At 38.7% G+C, this 19,892-nt stretch overlaps 1 protein-coding gene across 6 annotated transcripts in view; it reads left to right on the top strand.

Annotated features, from left to right (window-relative positions):
• The window catches only part of ARMC9 (armadillo repeat containing 9), a 125,744-nt gene that overhangs the window by 5,227 nt on the left and 100,625 nt on the right, over positions 1–19,892 (top strand). For all 6 annotated transcript variants that reach the window (XM_075202378.1, XM_075202380.1, XM_075202379.1 and 3 more), the window contains exons 2-6: positions 5,263–5,352; positions 8,519–8,644; positions 11,504–11,674; positions 15,679–15,834; positions 17,462–17,554. In XM_075202378.1, coding sequence (XP_075058479.1) covers positions 5,302–5,352; positions 8,519–8,644; positions 11,504–11,674; positions 15,679–15,834; positions 17,462–17,554 — 597 coding nt within the window. In that variant the 5' untranslated portion in view covers positions 5,263–5,301. The remainder of the gene's footprint in view (positions 1–5,262; positions 5,353–8,518; positions 8,645–11,503; positions 11,675–15,678; positions 15,835–17,461; positions 17,555–19,892) is intronic.

Here is a 19,892-nt window from a genome sequence, read left to right as displayed (position 1 = left end):
TGTGACCTACAGATTAGACTCTAATCCGTTCCTGGCTGTTCTAAGGTTTGGATCCAGCTTTCCGGTACTGCAGCTTTGGCCAGTGTGATAGGCCAGAGGGAATCCATCCACAGCAACCCTGATCCATAGGAAGAGATCAGGGGTACCAGCCTGGGTACACTAGCAGTTAGATTGGAACAGAGAGAATAAAAGTGGTTTTTAAATATGATGCACTAATCACTCCGCATCCGCATAATTCTATCCAGAAAAATTGGGGTCTCTAAACAATATAAAACTTAACCTTTATTAAATTGATTTTAAAATTAGCAGCAAAATATGTAGACAGATTAAAAATGTAATAATGAAATATTGTATAAAAACTGGCTATGCCTTAAGTGTCTCTTAATCATGAGTTGCTGGGGACAGGATTAAACATAAGTCAATGTTAGCCAAATAAGCAATGTCCGAGAGCTTAACTCTCCTCTAGTATACAAGCCCCTCTATATTGTGTAATTGCAGCGTGAATATTATAGCTTAAAGCAACTATGCGAGTGGATACAGATCCCTCACAGGTAGGTATAAAAATAGTCAGGTTCTGGGCGCTTGTAAAGGAAAGATATATCAATTTAATATGGATAGGTCCACAATACGCTCCGGCCGGAACGAGACAGCTTAGATGTGTTAAACAATTAACATGCATCAATTGACACTGCTGAAAACAATGATAATGGTAAAAAACACTACAAACTCAGTGTGATTGCAGGTAGGTCCGTATCTCATGTATTGTTACTAGTTTAGTTATATTTTGTTACAGTTACTGTAACATATGTAACAAACAGCATATAACCATATAATCATCTGACTCTTTCCATTTCCCCTTATCCTTATTTTTCTACAATACACTAGCAGTTACCCAGAAGAATCCCGATACTGGATGCCGGTAAGGAGTCCAGTGGTGGCAGCATTTGTAAGCCCTTCCTACTGCTGTTAGTCAAGAGTGACCCTAAGGCAGCGGGCTTGGGTGATAGGAGAGAGAGTTATGTTGTCAACCAAGAGGGAGATATTGGAAATTACAGCACCAATGGCAGCAGGAAAGATGATGAGCTCGGATTTGGAGATGTTGAGTTTGAAGAAGCGCTGTGACATCCAGATAGTTACATCCGAGAGACAGTTAGATACTTTGGTTAGGAAAGTGGGAGAGAGTTCAGGGAATGAAAGATAGATTTGTGTGTCGTCAGCTTAGAGGTGCTATTGAAGGCCAAATGATTGAATAAGTTTAACAAGAGAGGTGGTGTAGAGAGAGAAAAGCAAAGGGCCAAGGACAGAGCCTTGGGGGAACTCCAATAGATAGAGGAAGAAAGGGGGGGGGGGGTAGACTCAAAAGCAGAGATGCTGAAAAAGTGGCCAGAGAGGTAGGAGCAAGCCAGGAGAAAGCAGTTTCGTGATGACCAAAGGAGTGAAGGGAGTGAGAGAGAGGATGTGTCAAGGGAGGGTTGCTTAAGAATAGAGGAGAGGAGAGCATTCTTGAAGGAGGAAGGAAGAGTGAGAGGTTAAAGAGGTGAGCAAGGTGACAACAGGTATTTGGAGAAGAGGAGCTGAGGAACTTGGAAGGGACAGGGTCAAGAGGACAGGTTGTAGTAGAAGAGGAAGAGTGAGGATCTCAGGCACAGTTACAATAGGATCCAAGGGTGGCAGAGTGAGCATTAGTCAAGTCCAGGGATTGTCCGAATAGAATGGTTAAACCTGCAACGGAATCAAAAGATGAAGATTGTAACGCAAGAGCAAGTAAAGCCACAATTTGACAGTGGTTTATATAAAAGGCTGTTTATTACTGAGTTGAGTAATAGCAAAAATAAATGTCAATCATTCTATTTAACACCTCTGCATCAGGTTGCTAGTTAGTGGGGAGATGCTTCTCTAACTAAACAGACAAAAGCTTTCGTCCTATGCTTGCATCTTTGTTCTGCAGAAATGCACAGTGTAGATTGGTTGGATTCATACACAAGACCCAGTTATGTCACAGCGACTCAACTGACAGAAGTCTTAGCATTTTCATCTGAAAATATTCTCATTAGGATGCTCTCCTATAGATGTGGACGTTGTCGTCATCATCATTTATTTATATAGCACCACCAATTCAGCTATTTGTTATTGTGTTTGGAGGTGATAGTTGCTGAGGACAGAGTAGAGTGACAGTCAACTATATATATTTCCTTCATGCATCAAATCCGAGAAATTAAAATGTTTGGATTTAGTATTCCTTTATGTTTTCTTTGGTGCTGAAATGATAAAATGTGATATGTGAATCCTTTAATGTGTGATCTATAAAGAGAATCTAATTGACACCCTTCTTCATGTCCTTGCTGAACTCATTGATCAAACACTTCCTGTCTTTAGTTTGTTTTTTTTGCTAAAGAAATTTGATAACTGTAATAGTTCACATACTTTTCTCAACAAACATGTCAGGTACCTGTTGATAAATCCTACACATTGGCTTGGAGGGATTTTTGGCTTGTTCCTCTTTACAGAACTCTTTCAACTCATTGACATTTTGGGCTGTGTTTCATGAACTCATGCCACAACATTTCATTTAATTTATGATCAGCACTTTAAATAAAACATTCCACAGGGCATCTTTTCTCCTGCTTCAGTAACTATTTCTAGTTTTACTTGAGTATCTTTGTTGTGCTGTATGAGCCAAACTCTGTTAAACATCAGACAGATACCCTAACAATCTCTGGTAGAATGTGCTGGTAAGATCCAGGCAGTGTTTTTGTATATTATTGTCTTCCTCCTTGGTATCTTGTAATGCCACTTTTAATCTGTTTTCCTTGTAATGCATTAATGGACTCGAAACTCTTACGAGAAGGGCCCTCTCTATCCATTGTCTCACGCCTGCACCTCCTTCATCTTCCCTGACTACTTGTTTTGTTTCATGTGCAACTTGTGTTTTGTATAATTTGTAACTGACAGTCCAGCGGTGCAGAATTTTGTGGCGCCTTACAATTAAATGATGATGATGAACACCGCTATTAGGCAATGCAGAAGACATCTTTAGGACTCAAGTGATTAGAAATTTGTGCAAACTTCCTAACTGAAAACTGGGGACACAAAACTGGAACAGATGCACAGCAAGTGACTGAGATGGAAATGCATATCACTGAGACTTCTGCTAAAGACACTTTAAGCTCAGGCTGTATGCATGTCTGTAATGTCCATATGACACCAGTAAACTAATGGTAAAATACCTCCAGCTAGGGATATATTGATGTTTGTGGTAATGCTGCTCATGTTCTCTATATTCATGGAGCAAACAGCTGACGGTGTCTGTTGCTAGAGTATTAAATCTGTACATAAACTTTGGTGTCCGATCTGTGTCAACTGATTAGTTGGTCTAACTTACTAACCTAATGGAGTGGTAACATGAGTCAGATCTGAGCTACACGGTACACCTGGCTATAGTTTGACAACTGAATGTAACAACTGGGTGTCTCTGGGACCCGCTGCATCTTTTACACCTTCCAGCAGAAAATACTGCAGTGTGTTATGATCCTGCGACCAGTCACAGAAATCATCTGTATAGTTTAGTTGTGAGTAAGTAGCTGGTTTCTAATCTTAATTGGAGAGTCATAATGAGTTCCACTATAAGCTGGCGGGTGCCAAAGTGTCTTAGGGTGGTAACATTTTTGATCTGTGAAAATTCAGACGCTGACGTTGCGCTGAGTATACTCTTACATTTGGGTAACATCATTAATTCACACACACTTTTTTTTTTTCTCATATATTTTTGGGGGGGGATCTAGGTGCACCATGTTTATGGTTAACTGTGCATAATGTAGGGTATTGATTGACATTGTTGGCTTATCTTTAGTCCCCGTATTTCTTTTCTCAACTTTGAATACCCTCAACAAGACACCAGGGATGTGATTATCTCCTGAACGTCTGGGTCACTGGCAGTGGACCACTGCCGTCCTAATATATTGGGTGCAAGGTCTACTGTTATTAAAATAAGTGTTTAGATGGACATTTATTTTGACCTAGTAGATAAGATTTGCTACGTGTCTCATTGCAAACCGCTTCACAGCTTTTAGTGAACCTAAAAACTGACAAAGGACAATATTCCGTCTCCTTGGACTAATTTTTCCTCTATTCCCCATACATTTGTATTTTATTTTAATTGGACTGCAAAGTATTCAGTATATGAATATTTCATAATAAAAAGTTTAGCAATGTTTGTTTCCTCTCTTTTTCTGTTTACTTACTACATTTATTATTATTTATTAATTGTTATTTATATAGTACATACTACATATTACGTAGTGCTTTATGGAGAATATTTAATCATTCACATTAGTCCCTGCCCCAGTAGACCTTACAATCTATAGGGTTAGTTTTTTCAGGGGCCAATTCACCTTTCAGTACATACCTCCCAAAAGCGGGGCGATGTAAGCCATGCCCCTGTTGTGGCCAAATTTTATCAAAATCCCACCTACTTTCCCACCCCTTTTGCAGCCCGCAAATTGGAATGTTCCGTCTAAATTGGGACATTTAGAAGTTTTGCCAGTTATCTTTGGAGTATGGGAGGAAATCTGAGCATCTAGGAAACCCACACAAACATGAGGAGAACATACAAGTTCCACACAGATAGGGCCATGGTTTGAATTGAGCCCTATTGTTTAAAGTTTGTAAATAAAATTGATGGAAAAAATTGTTGTGTGTTTTTTTTTTTTTGGTCATACATTTCTCTTGTGTCTGTAAATATGGATTCTGCTATAAATGTGTAAAGTGCTACGGAATCTGTTGGTGCTATATAAATAAATGTTGTTGATGATAAATGTGTACATTTTTAATGTGTTGTTTTAAGGACTTTGTGTAGACTGTGAAGCTTCATAATTATATGAGAAGTGGCAGACAAGACATAATAGAGTTACCTAGAGATGTAATCAAATTATATAGTTTGCGTCTGTATCATCGGCCAACTGAACAGAACAAAGAACAGAACACCGTTGAGTACAAAGCGTTCTAACCTAATAAATCCACATAAAGTAAAATTACACCTTTTTGGCTGGAGACAGGAATTCTAAATAAGTAACAATATTTGTGTGTAAACACTACCAAAGTGAGAACATCCACACAGGAGTTTGGCTTCTAATTTGTCCAGGTACTAGAAGAGCTGGGATTATCTCTTTCCATTTTTGCCTATGATCTCATTGGTGTGTAATGGTAGCATGGCCTATAATTGTTGTATGATAGATAATATGCTGATGATTTTTTTTTCTGTAGGCTTTCTGGCTATGTGGAAGAGAAGAGTGGTTTCATAAAATGGGTGATATTTTGGCTTATGAAGCAGATTTAATTGGATTAGTGAAAGAGGTAAGTATATCATTATTTGCATTATATATAGATGAAAGGTTCTATAATGCCGTTTTTTTCTATTAAGATACCCTAGGAATGTCTCATAAAAAATATCCATAACCTTGCTGCATTGCTTCCTATTTCTTTTGTAATAGTGTCATTTTGTAACAGTCTGTTTTAGCCTATTTTTGTGCACATTCAAAATCTCTTCCTTATCTCTGTCCCTCAATACTGCCACTCATCTTCTGCAGCTTGTTGCAGGAAGCTGTGTTGATGGTAGTGGTGGGGAGGTCAGTTAAGGTCAGAATCAGAGGAACATAAAGTACCATACTGCTGTCAGTATAGTGTGAACCTAAAGGCCGACTCCCCATACTGCTGGTTTGCTAGAAGAAGGGGGAAAAGCAGATTGTTCTGTTAATGTCCCAATGTCCTATGTAACTTGCCAGGTTACATTTCGTCTACAGCCACTAATTTTAAATGATCAGTATTCTTAAATATACATGATGTACAATTGCCTTCTTCTTGTGTGATAACTAAAGTGATTCAGTAAATCCAAAATTTAAGAAGAAGATATTAAAATAGAAGAAATCACCCTAACATTTTAAGTTATTAAAATGGAAACCGGAACTGAGAAAATGAATCCAAAAGTTAGGAGCCAGCAATTTTGAAATTTTAAAAACTGCCAGACATCTAAAAAAAATTGTAGGTGGGCTATACACATTGACAGGACTGTACATAATAATGGCCGGCAAATGATTGACGGAAATATTGCATATAATATGCAGCTCAAATGTGCATCATTATATACACAGCTGTGCCCAACACATTGTACAACACACTACATTAGTGTACACCCCGCAGATTGCACCAGCCTGTACCAATATAACACCCACTTCCAGATAAAAAAAAAAAAAAAGATTACACCAATTAGTGCCCCAACTAGACTATTACAGTAGTCTTTGCTCTTATTATACTGGCATGTGACCCCCCCCCATAAAAGGATTACACATTAGTCCTGAATAAACCAGCTTGTGCCCACTTAAAAAATGACATGCCAGCCTCTGCCACACAAAATAGTTATTACACACCAGCCTGTGTCCCAGTCACAATTTTCAGCAGCCTGTCCCTCCAAAATAATTATACACTAATTTGCTTCTCCAAAAATAATTACACATTACCTGTGCCCCCCAGAAAAATTATTCCATTCCAATGTGTGCACCTCAGACAAATGATTGCACACTCTTAAAAGTTTTATACACTGTGCTGTCCCCCCATAAACTTACACACCAACTTGAGTCCCCAGTGAATAATACCACACTCCCTCTCTACTACAGTGCACATGCCAGGAACCTTTAGAATTACCAGCATTTGGCTCTCACCCATTTTTGCTGAAAGTTATTATTAGTACCATGGGCATAGCGGATCTTTGCTGATGCCACTGGAGTTTCCGTCGAGAGTGGTTGTAGTTGGTAATGGTAATAGCTTTAAACAAGTATGAACACTGTATGTGGAAGACCTAAATACTGTAAACCATGGGCTACCGTCAGAACACCATCTGATGTGCTGGAGTAGAGGGTGGAGTGCAGAAAAAGGAAGTTTCTCCATTTGCCATAGTGAATAGGTGACTAGGATTATAATATATATTTTATTTTTTGTTTAAATGAGCCAGGCTTGTGCAGGTTGTCGTGGTGCAGCTGATTGGACAAACCTCCAATTTTCAACATTTCCCTGTGCTGCTGATAGACTGGAGCAAGTAGTCTTCACTAGTTTGGGAGGGTGAGGGAGAATTTTGAGAAAGTGTGTAGTGGGAGGATTCACCAATCTAGTGTGGCTCCGCACCTTTTGGAGGCTATGGAGGGAGCCCCCAAGAAGTTCCTCTACTTGGCGGCCCTGAGTACTTAAAATTCTTTATTGGCAGAATTCTTTTTAATTTGTATGAATTTAATTTTTTTTTTTCTCTGCATAAGCAACGTAACATATGAGAGTTTGTTAGCAATTAGACCAGATTGAAGACTGCTAGGCTTTCTCCAGAGTACCCCCTGCTGTGTCTGGCCCCCCTCCCTGACTCTTTATACCCTCCTTCTTTTCTCCTTTCAAGTTCCATTATTTCCTATTTTGACAATCACACTTGAGGAAAGGATTGATTGTTCTGAGTGTGCCACACTGACAAATTGAGAGTGTTGTGTGTGAAAAATATGCATAAGAGCAATTGCAACTATACATAGGTTTATGTAGAGTTGTATATGTCCACAGAAACAGGGCAGATCACAGAAGAATTTAGGATAACGCCCCCACCCACCCCCAATCTCTTCTTGACTTCAGCTCTGAATGTGAAGCATGGTGAATGTTTGTTTGTTCTCTTCTCAGTCTTTCACTTTTCCATTATGAGGAATTACAACCAAATATGCCACATACACAACCCTTATGTATCATCTGTGAACAATAACGGAAAATAAAATTGAAGGAAATCAGTCGGAGTTAAAAGATTTGTCTATATAAATGTATTAAGTAGCGTATATTTTACAAATTGTCTGATCTTAAGTTATTTAGCTGTTTAAAAAACAAACAAAAATGAGTTGTTGTTCTTCTAAATCTAAAGCCATCTTGCTTATGGTCCTCATTCAAATGGAAAAAAATGGCTAAGAACTAACAGAAGATTATAACCATGAATATTGGCTGCAGATAGTGTTAACTGTGAATTTGTAGTTCCTCTTTAAGAAAAATATTTTCCCTGTAACCCTGCTTTTGCCTGAAGGCAATATATACATATCTAGTGATTGAAAAGGGTGAATATAAACTTGTACAACATAAATATTATTTGTTCAACGTGCAGAACCAATGTTAGTCTTCCCATGACCGGCATAGGGCCCCTCATCAAACAATCATTTCGTGCTCTGGCTTCCGTTTTACAGAATCTGCATAAAAACAACCTACGTGGCTCTCCCTATATACATATATGCTTATGTAACACTAATTGCTCCCTGTTTCCCAAAGTAATTGAGTGAAATACCACCGAAGTGAAACAGGATAGGGGCATTGGAGAGAAACTATTAAAATAGTTAGAGAAGTATTTTATCATACACAAACTGCACGTATTTAACAAGATAGATTATTGCGTTGTAGTACATCTATCATAGTATATTGTTCTACTGCTTTGAGTTATGTTTTATGTGCTCCTTTTTAGTTTCTTAACTTCGAGGAGTTCTGTGAGACCCTGAAAAGCTTTGTAAAGGAGTGTAAAGTTAAAGGAAAACCACTACCGAGAAGTGAAGGATCTGCCACGAGGGACTCTAAGACTTTACTTATACAGGTATGAACATGGTGATTGATAGAAGACCTATTCTAATCCGTTACAAGATTAGAACATACCATTCTAGCATCCATGTTGGGGGGAAGAAATGTCAAGCTACATAGTTACATCTCAATCCTGCATAAAGATGGCAATCTTTAACTGGTTACAGCAATGCTGTGACAAGTTAAATATCCATATACTGTTTTTATTTCAATGTTCGCATTAGAATTGTCCCCCCCTCCCATGCTTTAAAATTAATTAGTTTCATCATGAACTTCACTTGCAGCTGTTTCAAAAAGCAATTAATCAGTTAATGTGTCAAAAGAGGTGGTACAAATTTTGTCATAGCACCTTGATCTTAAAACTCCCACCGTTGGGAGCACTGGTTTTGGCAGTATGGAAAATGTAAGTGAATGGGATTTAATAGTTTTACAATTTAAACAGTAGAAGAGGTGGTGGTATGGCATACCACCATAAACCAGCCCACTTCAACCTCTGTGTGTGTGTATATAATATAGATATACAGTGATAATCATAGGCGTGCATACAATGACAACTATCTGAGTCTATGTGTATGGACTTTGTTTGGAGTGTATTTGATGTGCTTTAACACTTGAATGGAAGCCGTTAAAATTAATAGAGAAATACACTTACAAGCCTATTTCTCCAGATAACTCCAGGTACAGACATGGAAACATAAAAATATGTGCTTATGATCTTTTTAAAAAGATAGAAAATGTCCATTCGGACATAGCCTATTTTTCCTAAGGCAAATCTATATAGTTGCGTTGAAGTAATAGGGGGAAACAGTCTGATTACATTGAAATAAGAGTTAAACTTGCACCATTATCATCATTTTAGACAAAATCCTTTTTCGTGGTGTATAGGTCTTCATTATGGTTGCAAATGTTTTAAGAATGTCAAATATGTGTATGTTTACCAAGCCAGTTAAAAGTTAGCAGTTTCGCAGGAGAATTTCATTGGGACATTTATTGTTATTAAAAATGTAAGCTGTTGTGAGTAACATTTCTGGAACAGATAGTCGTGCAATGTGTGGAATGTTTGCACGTTGGTGGTGGGGGGGATGCCTTTCTTGTAGCAACACCCTGTCTGAGCTGATCTTCACCTAATGGTGCAAGCTCCTGGAGACAGGGTGGTGAATGCTAGGAAATGTCTTGTCTGTCTGGATATATTAAACAATTCTTCTGCATTTTGGCCAGATATGGTAAATGAGGATAAGGTCATCCCTTCCTGTGATAGGAGTGAGAACATAGATATTGATGTGTAGGTGCAGAAGCTGAATAAGATAAGGGCACACCCTTTCTAATTAACCCCTTCATTTTTTTTATACAATGGTATATGGCAATCTGAATGTTTTGCTTGTTTCTGTTTAAATAATGCATCATGTACACCATTTCATTATAATTCTATTAGGACTTCAATTAATGTCCAATCGTATAAACTGTCTTCCATCACGTTGGGACTTCTGCATTGCACAGTATTTTTACTGTATTGGATACTTACATCAGTCTAGTCACACAAACATTTTCCTGTAAAAATTGATTTTCACACTAATCTGTTTTTAGGCAGCAAAATATGAACTATCCCCATTTCAGGCATCAGTTGGATTTACTGAACATAAAGTCACTCTCTACATAGTTGTTGTCCACTTTTTGTCTCTTGACTTCTTCAAGAATTGCTCTCGTACAGTGCATACACAGGATACTAAATTAATCCTGAAAAGTTGGAGGTGGTAGACTTTTACGTTTGAGAATCTACAAATGTGGCCCTGGGAAATGGCAGTTTCGTACACTTAAGTATTTAGGAGTATTTCTTACTAAGCTTAATCACCACTTACTACAGGCTTATTTCCCTGCTTTACTTGCTAAGATGAAATGTGACCTCACTGCCTGGGATAAACAATCTATTTTCAGAATGGGCCGAATCTTGAGGTTCCCATTCACGCTTTGATATGTCCAGACTCATACTGAAATCTCTGTTTTGATTGATTACCTAGAGTCTCTGGGATCAATTCCTTTCCTCCCCATCAGGGGGAACTTCTATTAAGCCCTCTCCCTTCCGATGTTTTCTTGTAAAACATACTGGTAGATTAATGTTAGTGTGTGTGTGGGGCAGAGCATTTTTAGACTGTAAGCTCCACTGAGGCTGCGACTGATGTGATTAAACATTCTCTGTAGTGTGCTTCATGATTTGTCGACACTATGGCAGGGCGATCTTTTCCATTGGGCACGATGGGCAGCTGCCCGGGGGCCCCATAGGCACGGCTCTTAATGAGAATAAATAATCCTGCAAAAGAAAAAAACCTGCAAAAAAGACCTACAAGGGTCACTGAGCAAGTACATCTATCTATCTCTATCTCTATATATCTATATCTGTATCTGTATACATCTATATATCTTTATCTATATCTATATCTAGGGGCCCAGGTGCACTGCTTTGCCCGGGGGCCCATAATGTTAAGATGGCCCTGCACTATGGGCCTGATTCATTAAGGATCTTAACTTCAGAAACTTCTTATTTCAGTCTCCTGGACAAAACCATGTTACAATGCAAGGGGTGCAAATTAGTATTCTGTTTTGCACATAAGTTAAATACTGACTGTTTTTTCATGTAGCACACAAATATCAACTTTAAATTTCAGTGTACAAATAAGCTATCAAGTATTTGTGTGCTACATGAAAAAACAGTCAGTATTTAACTTGTGTGCAAAACAGAATACTAATTTGCACCCCTTGCATTGTAACATGGTTTTGTCCAGGAGACTGAAATAAGAAGTTTCTCAAGTTAAGATCCTTGATGAATCAGGCCCTATATAAGTAAAGTTCAATAATAGCCATGGTTTGCCTTCTCTTGCAGAAAGATCTCCTCAGTGCTTTTGAAGATGGGGACAGGAAAGCTTTCATTGAGAAGTGGGAGCAGCATGTTCCGCGGGATACTCGCAGTAATGACCCCCTGGCACAGAAGTTGGAATTTTACCTGCATATACACTTTGCCATTTTCCCCTTAAAGCATTCTGTAGGCCGGATTGTAAGTTTTCTGCCTTGCTTAGCCTTTTTTTTTTTTCCTGTGGGGAGCAAACATATTATTTTAACTATCTCTCCGGTAATCTATATAGTAAAATAATGTGGTGTATCATTCTTATGTCAACATAGGTAATTACTGTGTGCAAAGTGAAAGATATTCCTTTGTTTTATGTGACTTCTGCCCAAAAAAGTCCTTGTAAGGTCCTGGAGAAAGTAAATTCAGATAGTGGCACATAATGTTTTGGATGTAGGGCCGTGCTAACTAGGTGGTGGAGCTGAAGGCACTCTGACTCCAGGCTGACAGACACTTCAAAGGGAACCATATGTGTTTTTTTTTTTCTCCCTTTCAAATTAATATCCCCCCCATCAAATATATTTTAAACTCTCTTTTTATTTGTTACAAGAGGAAACAGCATAGAAAAGAGCAAACAAGAAGTAAAACCCAACTGTTTTAAGTCAACAAGATGTCTCCTCTTACCCATCAAATTTATTATGGTTTGCAGAATGTTGCTTTTAACTTTTTTTTTTTTTTCTGTTGCTTCTGGTAGACAAACATATGTTACAATGACTAATACTGTTTGACTACTTAGGAGCTGGAGATTTCAGCTGACATGTATCAAGTGAATTTGAAAAGGCGCTGTTCTAACATCCCAATGTCATGCATTTTGTATTTGGTTCAAATGTGGTAAACCCATGGTTTATATGTGCTTGACACGTTTACATACATCCAGAATGCAAGCGGCAATAATTTTTATTAGAAGGCCTATTGAAATGAATGGATGAATTTCCTTTCAATAAATACAGTTTGACAGATTGAGTAACACTCCCCCCTCTTCTAATTCCTCACAGTCCTAACACTAGACAGTGGCCCAATTTTCCCCTAAAGCAGGAGGACAACCTGCGAGGTTGATGGAGGGGGGGTCTGGTTCGGACTATTGACAGACAAACCTACAGCATGGGGCTAATCTGCACAGGACGGGCAGGGCCGGATTAACCATAGGGCTAACTGGGCTACAGCCCAGGGCCTATGGCATCCAGGGGGCCCTTGAAAGTGCTCAGCAGCAGTATTGATCGGGCAGGTGTGCCCCCGGCCCGATCAATGCTGCTGAGCACTTTCACTGTGGTCCTTCTCCGGCGCGCTGTAGTCTCCTTACTGAGGAGATCTCGTGAGTCTCACTCCCACGAGATCTCCTCAGTAGGAGCGTACAGCACACCGGAGAAGGAGGTAAGTGCCGGGGGGCGGGGTGCTCGAATCACGGGGGAGGGGGGGGGCCCTCACGGGGGAATGGAGGCCCCCTTAGCCCAGGGGCCTCCATTCCCTTAATCCGGCCCTGAGGACGGGAGCTTCTGTTGTGGGAGTGGTCACCTCTGCTATGCTAATCATATTCTCAATTTTAATAGACAACTGAACTGTGCTGGAATTAACCAATCTATACACACCATTTCTGTTTATTAAAAGCTTATCAGTCAGAAATGCAAAGCTTCTGGCTAGATACACACTGAAGAATTTTCTGACCGACTTGTTATCTACAACGATTGTACCTTTGATCGGTCGAAAGATTAATGCGTACACACTAGACAGGTATACCTTCAGATCTGTGCTCTTCATCTGGTCCTCTAGTAATTTAGAGAATAACAGCACAATAGTCACTCATTCACTCATTCCTGTCATACTGATTAAAACCACCTTATTATAACTATCCACATGTCCTTACGAATTTTATTAGCTTCTGTGACTCTGAAACAAAATATTCTGTCTCAGAACAAACATAGTATTCCATCTACAGCACTCTACATTTAGTTACCAGAACATGTTCATTGCCGCCATCGGCTGAAAAGACCATGGCTCTGTAAACTCTATGGAGATCGTGTAGTGCATACACCCTACATAATCAACAGGTGATTGGATGCAGATTATTAAACCGTACCCCAACCAAATTAAATGACAATCGGCACTTTGGAACGATTGACATTCATTGTGCGAGTATACACACTAATGTGATATGTGGCCGAGCTGTCGTTTATTGGGTGATTGGCCCGATAATTGTCTGAAAAACCTCCAGTGTGTACCTAGCTTGTGCTAGTGATTTTTAATCACATAGCGCAAATCAAATGATTTGTAACTAATGGATTCCTTTGGGACCAGCACAGTGTAGACATTGCCTGTGTTGCTTGAGTGTAGCCCTAGCCTTCTGCAACTACAGCATGCCACAATTCGCTTTCATCAGATGCAGCAAAGTGCTTCAAGTGTTAGTGGATCTGTAGGGGAAAATGTGTTGTTTTATGAAGTGACAAATCTTGCATGATTTTGTTCCATGGTCACATATACATTAATCTTTAATTGTAGGTTTAATATGATGAATGGGTTTGTAAACATATAGTTTGAGGCCTGTGTTAAATGTCATTATCAAAACCTAAAAATTCTTAACATAATCTGAAAATTGATTTCCTGATATTAATGCAAAATGAAATGTTTTTTTTTTTTATAAATAATACAGAGATGTAGAGTTTACTTTCTACAGGAAACTTTAGGCAGGGGTGTAGATCTACCATTATAATTTGTCTTACCTATAGCACATATGATGTCTGCTCAGTACATAAATTCCTTCTTGTACAAATGACTGATGCCTTTTACTGAATGTAACTTAATTTATGTGTCACAGCCTGGTGTGGCTTGCTTTTCTTGGCCCATTAAAGTTAGCTACTCACATCCTTGTCATGGCCACATTTAATTGTCCATTGTCTGTGATTATTGATATCCTATCCACCCATTTCACTTGGCTATATTATCTTTGCACTTCCCTTATATTTCATGTTAAGCTGTCATAGGCATTGGGATACCCATAACTGCAGACTTTTTTTTTTTTTTTTTTCATTTGACTATGGTCTAATTTGCGGAGTTTATAAATAAATTATCTGTTCATCGCCATGTTTTGATTGCAAAATATTCGACTGTCTGTAGTTTACTTTAAGCTGTTTTCCTATTAAGCTAGCTGGTCATGTTAGGATCTGGATGTTCAGCCTATTGGCCAGAGAAATGAATACGTGTGTATTTGATCCACATATACTAGTAGACATGTTATCAGAATAGACTTTCTGCTCTATCTTGCTGCAGTTGCCACATTGTCTGGCTGGACTTCGTATGATCTATTATTGCAGCTGGTCAATGTCTGCACACAATTGTGGTCAATAGGTGAATGTATTTTCAGGATTGATTAGAATCCTAACTCATTTTACTCATTCTCAGCCTTCACTGTTTGTCTATGGAAGCTCACTTACAGAGATTTGGGGTCACTGCAAACATTTTTCTTAACCAATTTATTTTTCATAGACCTGTAACAGAGGCCGTTAAACTTTAACATTTTAAATCTGTAAATATATTGTGATTTTGTTTAGTGTAGTCTACTTTTTCCATCAATGATAGAACAGCTCTGGTTGATCTGAAAATGATTATAATTTTTTTCACTGCATGCTACCATATTTCTGTGAAAGTCCATTTCACATTCAGCCACAATTTCTATGAGAGCATTTCATATTTTCATATAATAATTTTGTAGATCTGATGTAGCTTCTTATTTAACTCCCTCTCCTTAGTCAAACATGCACATATGCATATAGCAAATGGGAGGGTGGGGGTTCTAGCACAACCCACGGCTTTATACCTGAAGGGCAATATATTTCCATGTACAACTGTACTGAAGAGCCATAAACCTCAATTTTGCGGCAGGATAAATGAGCGCAAATCCGTGCAAGCAGACTCTTATTCAGGTAACATGCCCACCAGTTGCTATGTGTGGGGAGCATGTTTGATTAAGGTGGGGGTGTCCAAAGATGGACAATCCATTTAAATGAAATTGATAGATGTCTCTTTCATGGAGTTATAACAGTAATTCTGTTTTGTTTTTTTTCCATTTGGCTCCACTTTAAGAATAGTTTTTTGCCTCATGTTCTGTAATTTTTTAACAATAATAAATAAAATTGATATGTTATTATGTGGTTTATTTTTAGGACCGGGCTGACTGCGAAGAGCGGATTTCTCACTTCAAAACCTACTTGGAAACCAGCGGGGCGGCACTGAGTCAGACTACAGAATTCCTTCCATTTTATGCCCTGCCCTTTGTTCCTAATCCAGCTGTTCATCCATCTTTCAAAGAGCTTTTCCAGGTAGTTGATAGCATGAATAGAAAGACCTGGCTGCAAAATGAAATTGTAGTAACATTGCTAATGAGTCTGAAGATTACACGTGATTGCTTAATGAAAATTTCCATTACTTTACCTGCCAGTAATACACTGGATATAAAGACACTTGAATATCAGTTTTGTATTTGCACACTATGTTGTAACACCTTTAGTGATGAGCATATAACTGGTATCCCAATATCTGAACAACAGTCTGTACTTGCCTGACAGGCACTCAAGTTAGGAAATCAGTCTAGAGCACCTTAGGAAACTAGCAGGATATGTTCCTTGATGAGTATGAAAGGGGGACGCTATGGGTCAAGAGACTCTACATAAACTGTCAACCTCAGGGGGGGGGGGGGGTGGGGGAATGTTACTAAATGCTTCCCAGGTTTTCAGCTACTGACCTCTAAGAGCATAATAATAGTCTCCAATCCTTTTTATTGTATAATGACGAAAAATAAATACTTTTAGTGTAGAAGTGCTTAGTGATGCACATATTCTAGCAATCGTTATGTTCTCTACAAGTAGGCACATACAATGAAATGTCTTCTGAAGCAAAACGATATAGAGTCTGTTGGCGCTATATAAATAAATGTTAATGATTTTCATATTGAAAAAATAATTGACCTACATATAGTGGCATATTCAATTGATGGCGGGATCGCTGAAAATCCAGCGCTCAAAAAATATTACCGTTAATACCCTGAGCTGTGAGCTGAAATCCAGCGAGTAAATTACCGTATTAACGGTTTTTCCGCGCAGGGTTACCGTAATAACAGTAATATTTTTTGAGCGCGGGATTTTCGGCGATCCCGCCGTCAATTGAATATGCCCCATAGAGTAGACAAACCTTGTCTGGATAAGGAGGAAAATGAACTCCTAGTTCTGCCATCTAAATGCACCAAATGCATTTCATGAAATATGATTTTGTTTATCTAATAACTAAGTTCTATGTCATAAATAGTAACAGCCTCCCACCCAGCAAGGAAGGATTGTCCTGATCATGCAGTTACGGGGAAGTTCCAAATGAACTGTTATTGAGTCTTATCTACACTTATGTTAAACCATTAATGTAAACTCAAAACCTAGTGTATTAAATAACATATGTTTTTGATTTCGGTTACAAAAGTTTTTTTTGTTTTTTCTTTTCAAAATCATCCTACTTATATTGTTAGTAGCCATAGCCACCAAGATAAGTGACTTTCTTGACAATGAATTAATACTGAACTTTGCCTACGCTGTCCTTTGTACGGTTGTCCTAACCCTCCTCGGATTGCTGAATGTGTAAAAGCTGCTCCAATGACATTAGTGAGACACCCCCCCCCCCCCCAATAAATGTCAGATTTCCAGCATTCCGGTATATTGAGTCATCGAATACCCTCCTCACTAGCTGTGATGTCACTAAGACGGTTTATCTTGAAAGGAGCTTTGTGGTGGGGTAAATGGGAGTTTGTGGTATCTGGGATATGAATTCCATGCCTAAAATATTCTATTACTTGTCACACTTTGCGATTATACATTTGATCCTTTATAATAACCACTGCATCAGCATGTGTTCTGTGCTTAAACGCTGGGTATGTTTCATGTATATATTGTATTTCCTTGTCAGGATTCATGGGCTCCTGAGCTGAAATCGAGATTGGAAAAGTTCTTGTCGTTGACCCTGAAAGCTGGGACCACCCCACGCCTTCTTACGTTATATGTATCCTTTGCAAGTTTTGGAAGCTGTAAACTCTGTGCTCTCTTGTGTGTAAGCTGCTATCACAGAAAGTGCTATGATTGTACATGCGTATGAGAATCTCACTTATGATAAACAAATCAGTCATGCAAGATGTTTGCAATTGTGTTACTGTTTAGTTAGCAACTGTGGATATGTGTTTATAATACACACAGCCATATAGTGTGAAGTATTCTGTCAATAAAGCAGATTCAAGGAAAAAAAATAGTTTGGGTTTGGAAATGTATAGCTCTTGCGCCCCCTAGTGGGCTTTCCCTGAAACAAATTATTATCTCTATAAAATACAATTATAGGTTAAATAGGATTTATTGAGTTGGAATTCTTAGATATTCTTTGCTATAGGATAGGTGCAAGCTAAATCCATCATTTTATTTCTTTGTCCAAGACTGGAAAGTTTTTTGTTTTTTTTGTAGACTTGGAGGAACTCCAATAAAATTAAAATAATTCACTGTTGTAACTAAAATTCCTAAGGGTGTTTCTTGTCTAACAATATTTTATTGTAAGGAACATGCTAAATATTTAGATTATATGGTTTCCTGATTAATTTATGTTACACCTCTGTTCATTATTTGATCAAAGATCCCTGTTTCATCGCATATTTCAGTTTCTTTGTATGGTAGTATTTTCAGTATGTGATGTAAATTTGATATCTCTGACTACTGTATGTTATTTTGATGTGCCCCCATCCCTCTCAAATAAAAACAGATTAAAAACCCCTATATAATATGCCCTTTAAATGAACCCTCAAAACAATTGGTCAAATCTCAATGTTATGTTTTTTTATAGCTACGCTACTCCCTAGTATATACAATTTAATAACTTGGTGACCTCTCTAGTAGGAGCTGTGGGGACTGCTCCATGCAGCCGTTATTCCCAAGGCTCTGGTTCTACTCAAAACACTGGCTGAAATTCGGAGCACTGTGATGCTGCAGTGGTAGAGGGCAGGGGAGGCGAGATGATGAGCGGAAAGACCAATCAGTAGCAGCAATGGACAGAATGTGGCTCCTGATTAGTCTTCCCGCTCACGCCACCTCCATTTTAAAATTAAATAAATTTGCTGGTTCTGCATTACAGAAGCGGAAGAGGCCTGTATAAAACTGCTGCAAGTGGCAGCTCCCGGGGATCCTGCCATGGCAATCACCAAGTTAGTAAATTGTACATATTGTGTGGTAATGCTGCAATATAGAAGCAGGAAAATCAGTATACAATTCAGAAAAAGTCTAAAAACACCCAGCTTAAACTAAAATAAAGGAAAACGCCCTGCTATTTTTTGTTTTTAAAATATTATTTTATTTTGGTAAAGATTAATTCTCAAAATTGGGTGGAACATCATAAATTGTACCCCGTCCCAAAATTTGACTTATGTGGGCACAACGGCCTGTCTTAAAATCTATTAAATAAAAAAAAAAAATGACTACATATGTTTTTAAACATTAACAATCTGTAAACTTGATGGAGAACTCCTGGTTATATGAAATTTTGTCAATAACCTGCACTCCCCCATCTAGTAGAGCTGCTGGGCCCTGTTCGTGCCTTTACCGGGCTGCATTGCCATTCATACAAGTGAATGGCAGAGCTACAGCAGCTATCCAATCAACTGCATTGGCATCTGTTTGGTACAACTTTGTATGCTTTGAACTTTTTCCAGGCTATTTGTCCTGTAGAAGAAGCAGTTGCTAGTGGAGCTAAGTAACTGTCAGGTAATGATTGCTTTCTCCAGGCTTAACAGCCAGACTGGGTTCCAAAGTACATAGGCTGCACTGAACTGTTAACACAAGGCTACTACTAGTTCAAATAGTGGCATCGACAACCACTCAGTAGAGCTTGATACTGCTGCTGGCATTCAGCAAAGTTTGTTACATACACCAATCAGCCACAACATTAAAACCACTGACAAGTGAAGTAAATAATATTGATTATTTCATTACATTGGCACCTGTCAAGAGATATGTTGGGCAGCAAGTGAACAGTCAGTTGACGTGTTGGAAGCAGGAAAAATGGACAAGCGTAAGGATCTGAGGGCCAAATGTGATTGCTAGATGACTGGATCAGAGCATTTGCAAAACAGCAGGTCTTGTGTTCTGTTTCTGGTATGGAGTGGTTAGTACCTACCAAAAGTGGTCCAAACAAGGACAACCTGTGAACCAGCGACAGGGTCATGGATGAAAACGTCTCATTGATGTGTGCGGGGAGCGAAGGCTAGTCTGTGTAGTCCAATCCCATAGAAGAGCTACTGCAGCACAAATTAAAAAAGTTGCTGGCTGTGATAGAAAGGTGTCAGAACACACAGTGCATCGCAGCT

The sequence above is a fragment of the Mixophyes fleayi genome, chromosome 3 (assembly GCF_038048845.1).
Source record: "Mixophyes fleayi isolate aMixFle1 chromosome 3, aMixFle1.hap1, whole genome shotgun sequence".
In the NCBI taxonomy this organism is placed as follows: domain Eukaryota; kingdom Metazoa; phylum Chordata; class Amphibia; order Anura; family Limnodynastidae; genus Mixophyes; species Mixophyes fleayi.
Note: the sequence above shows the minus strand (reverse complement) of the source record. Positions and strands in the feature narration are given on the sequence as shown.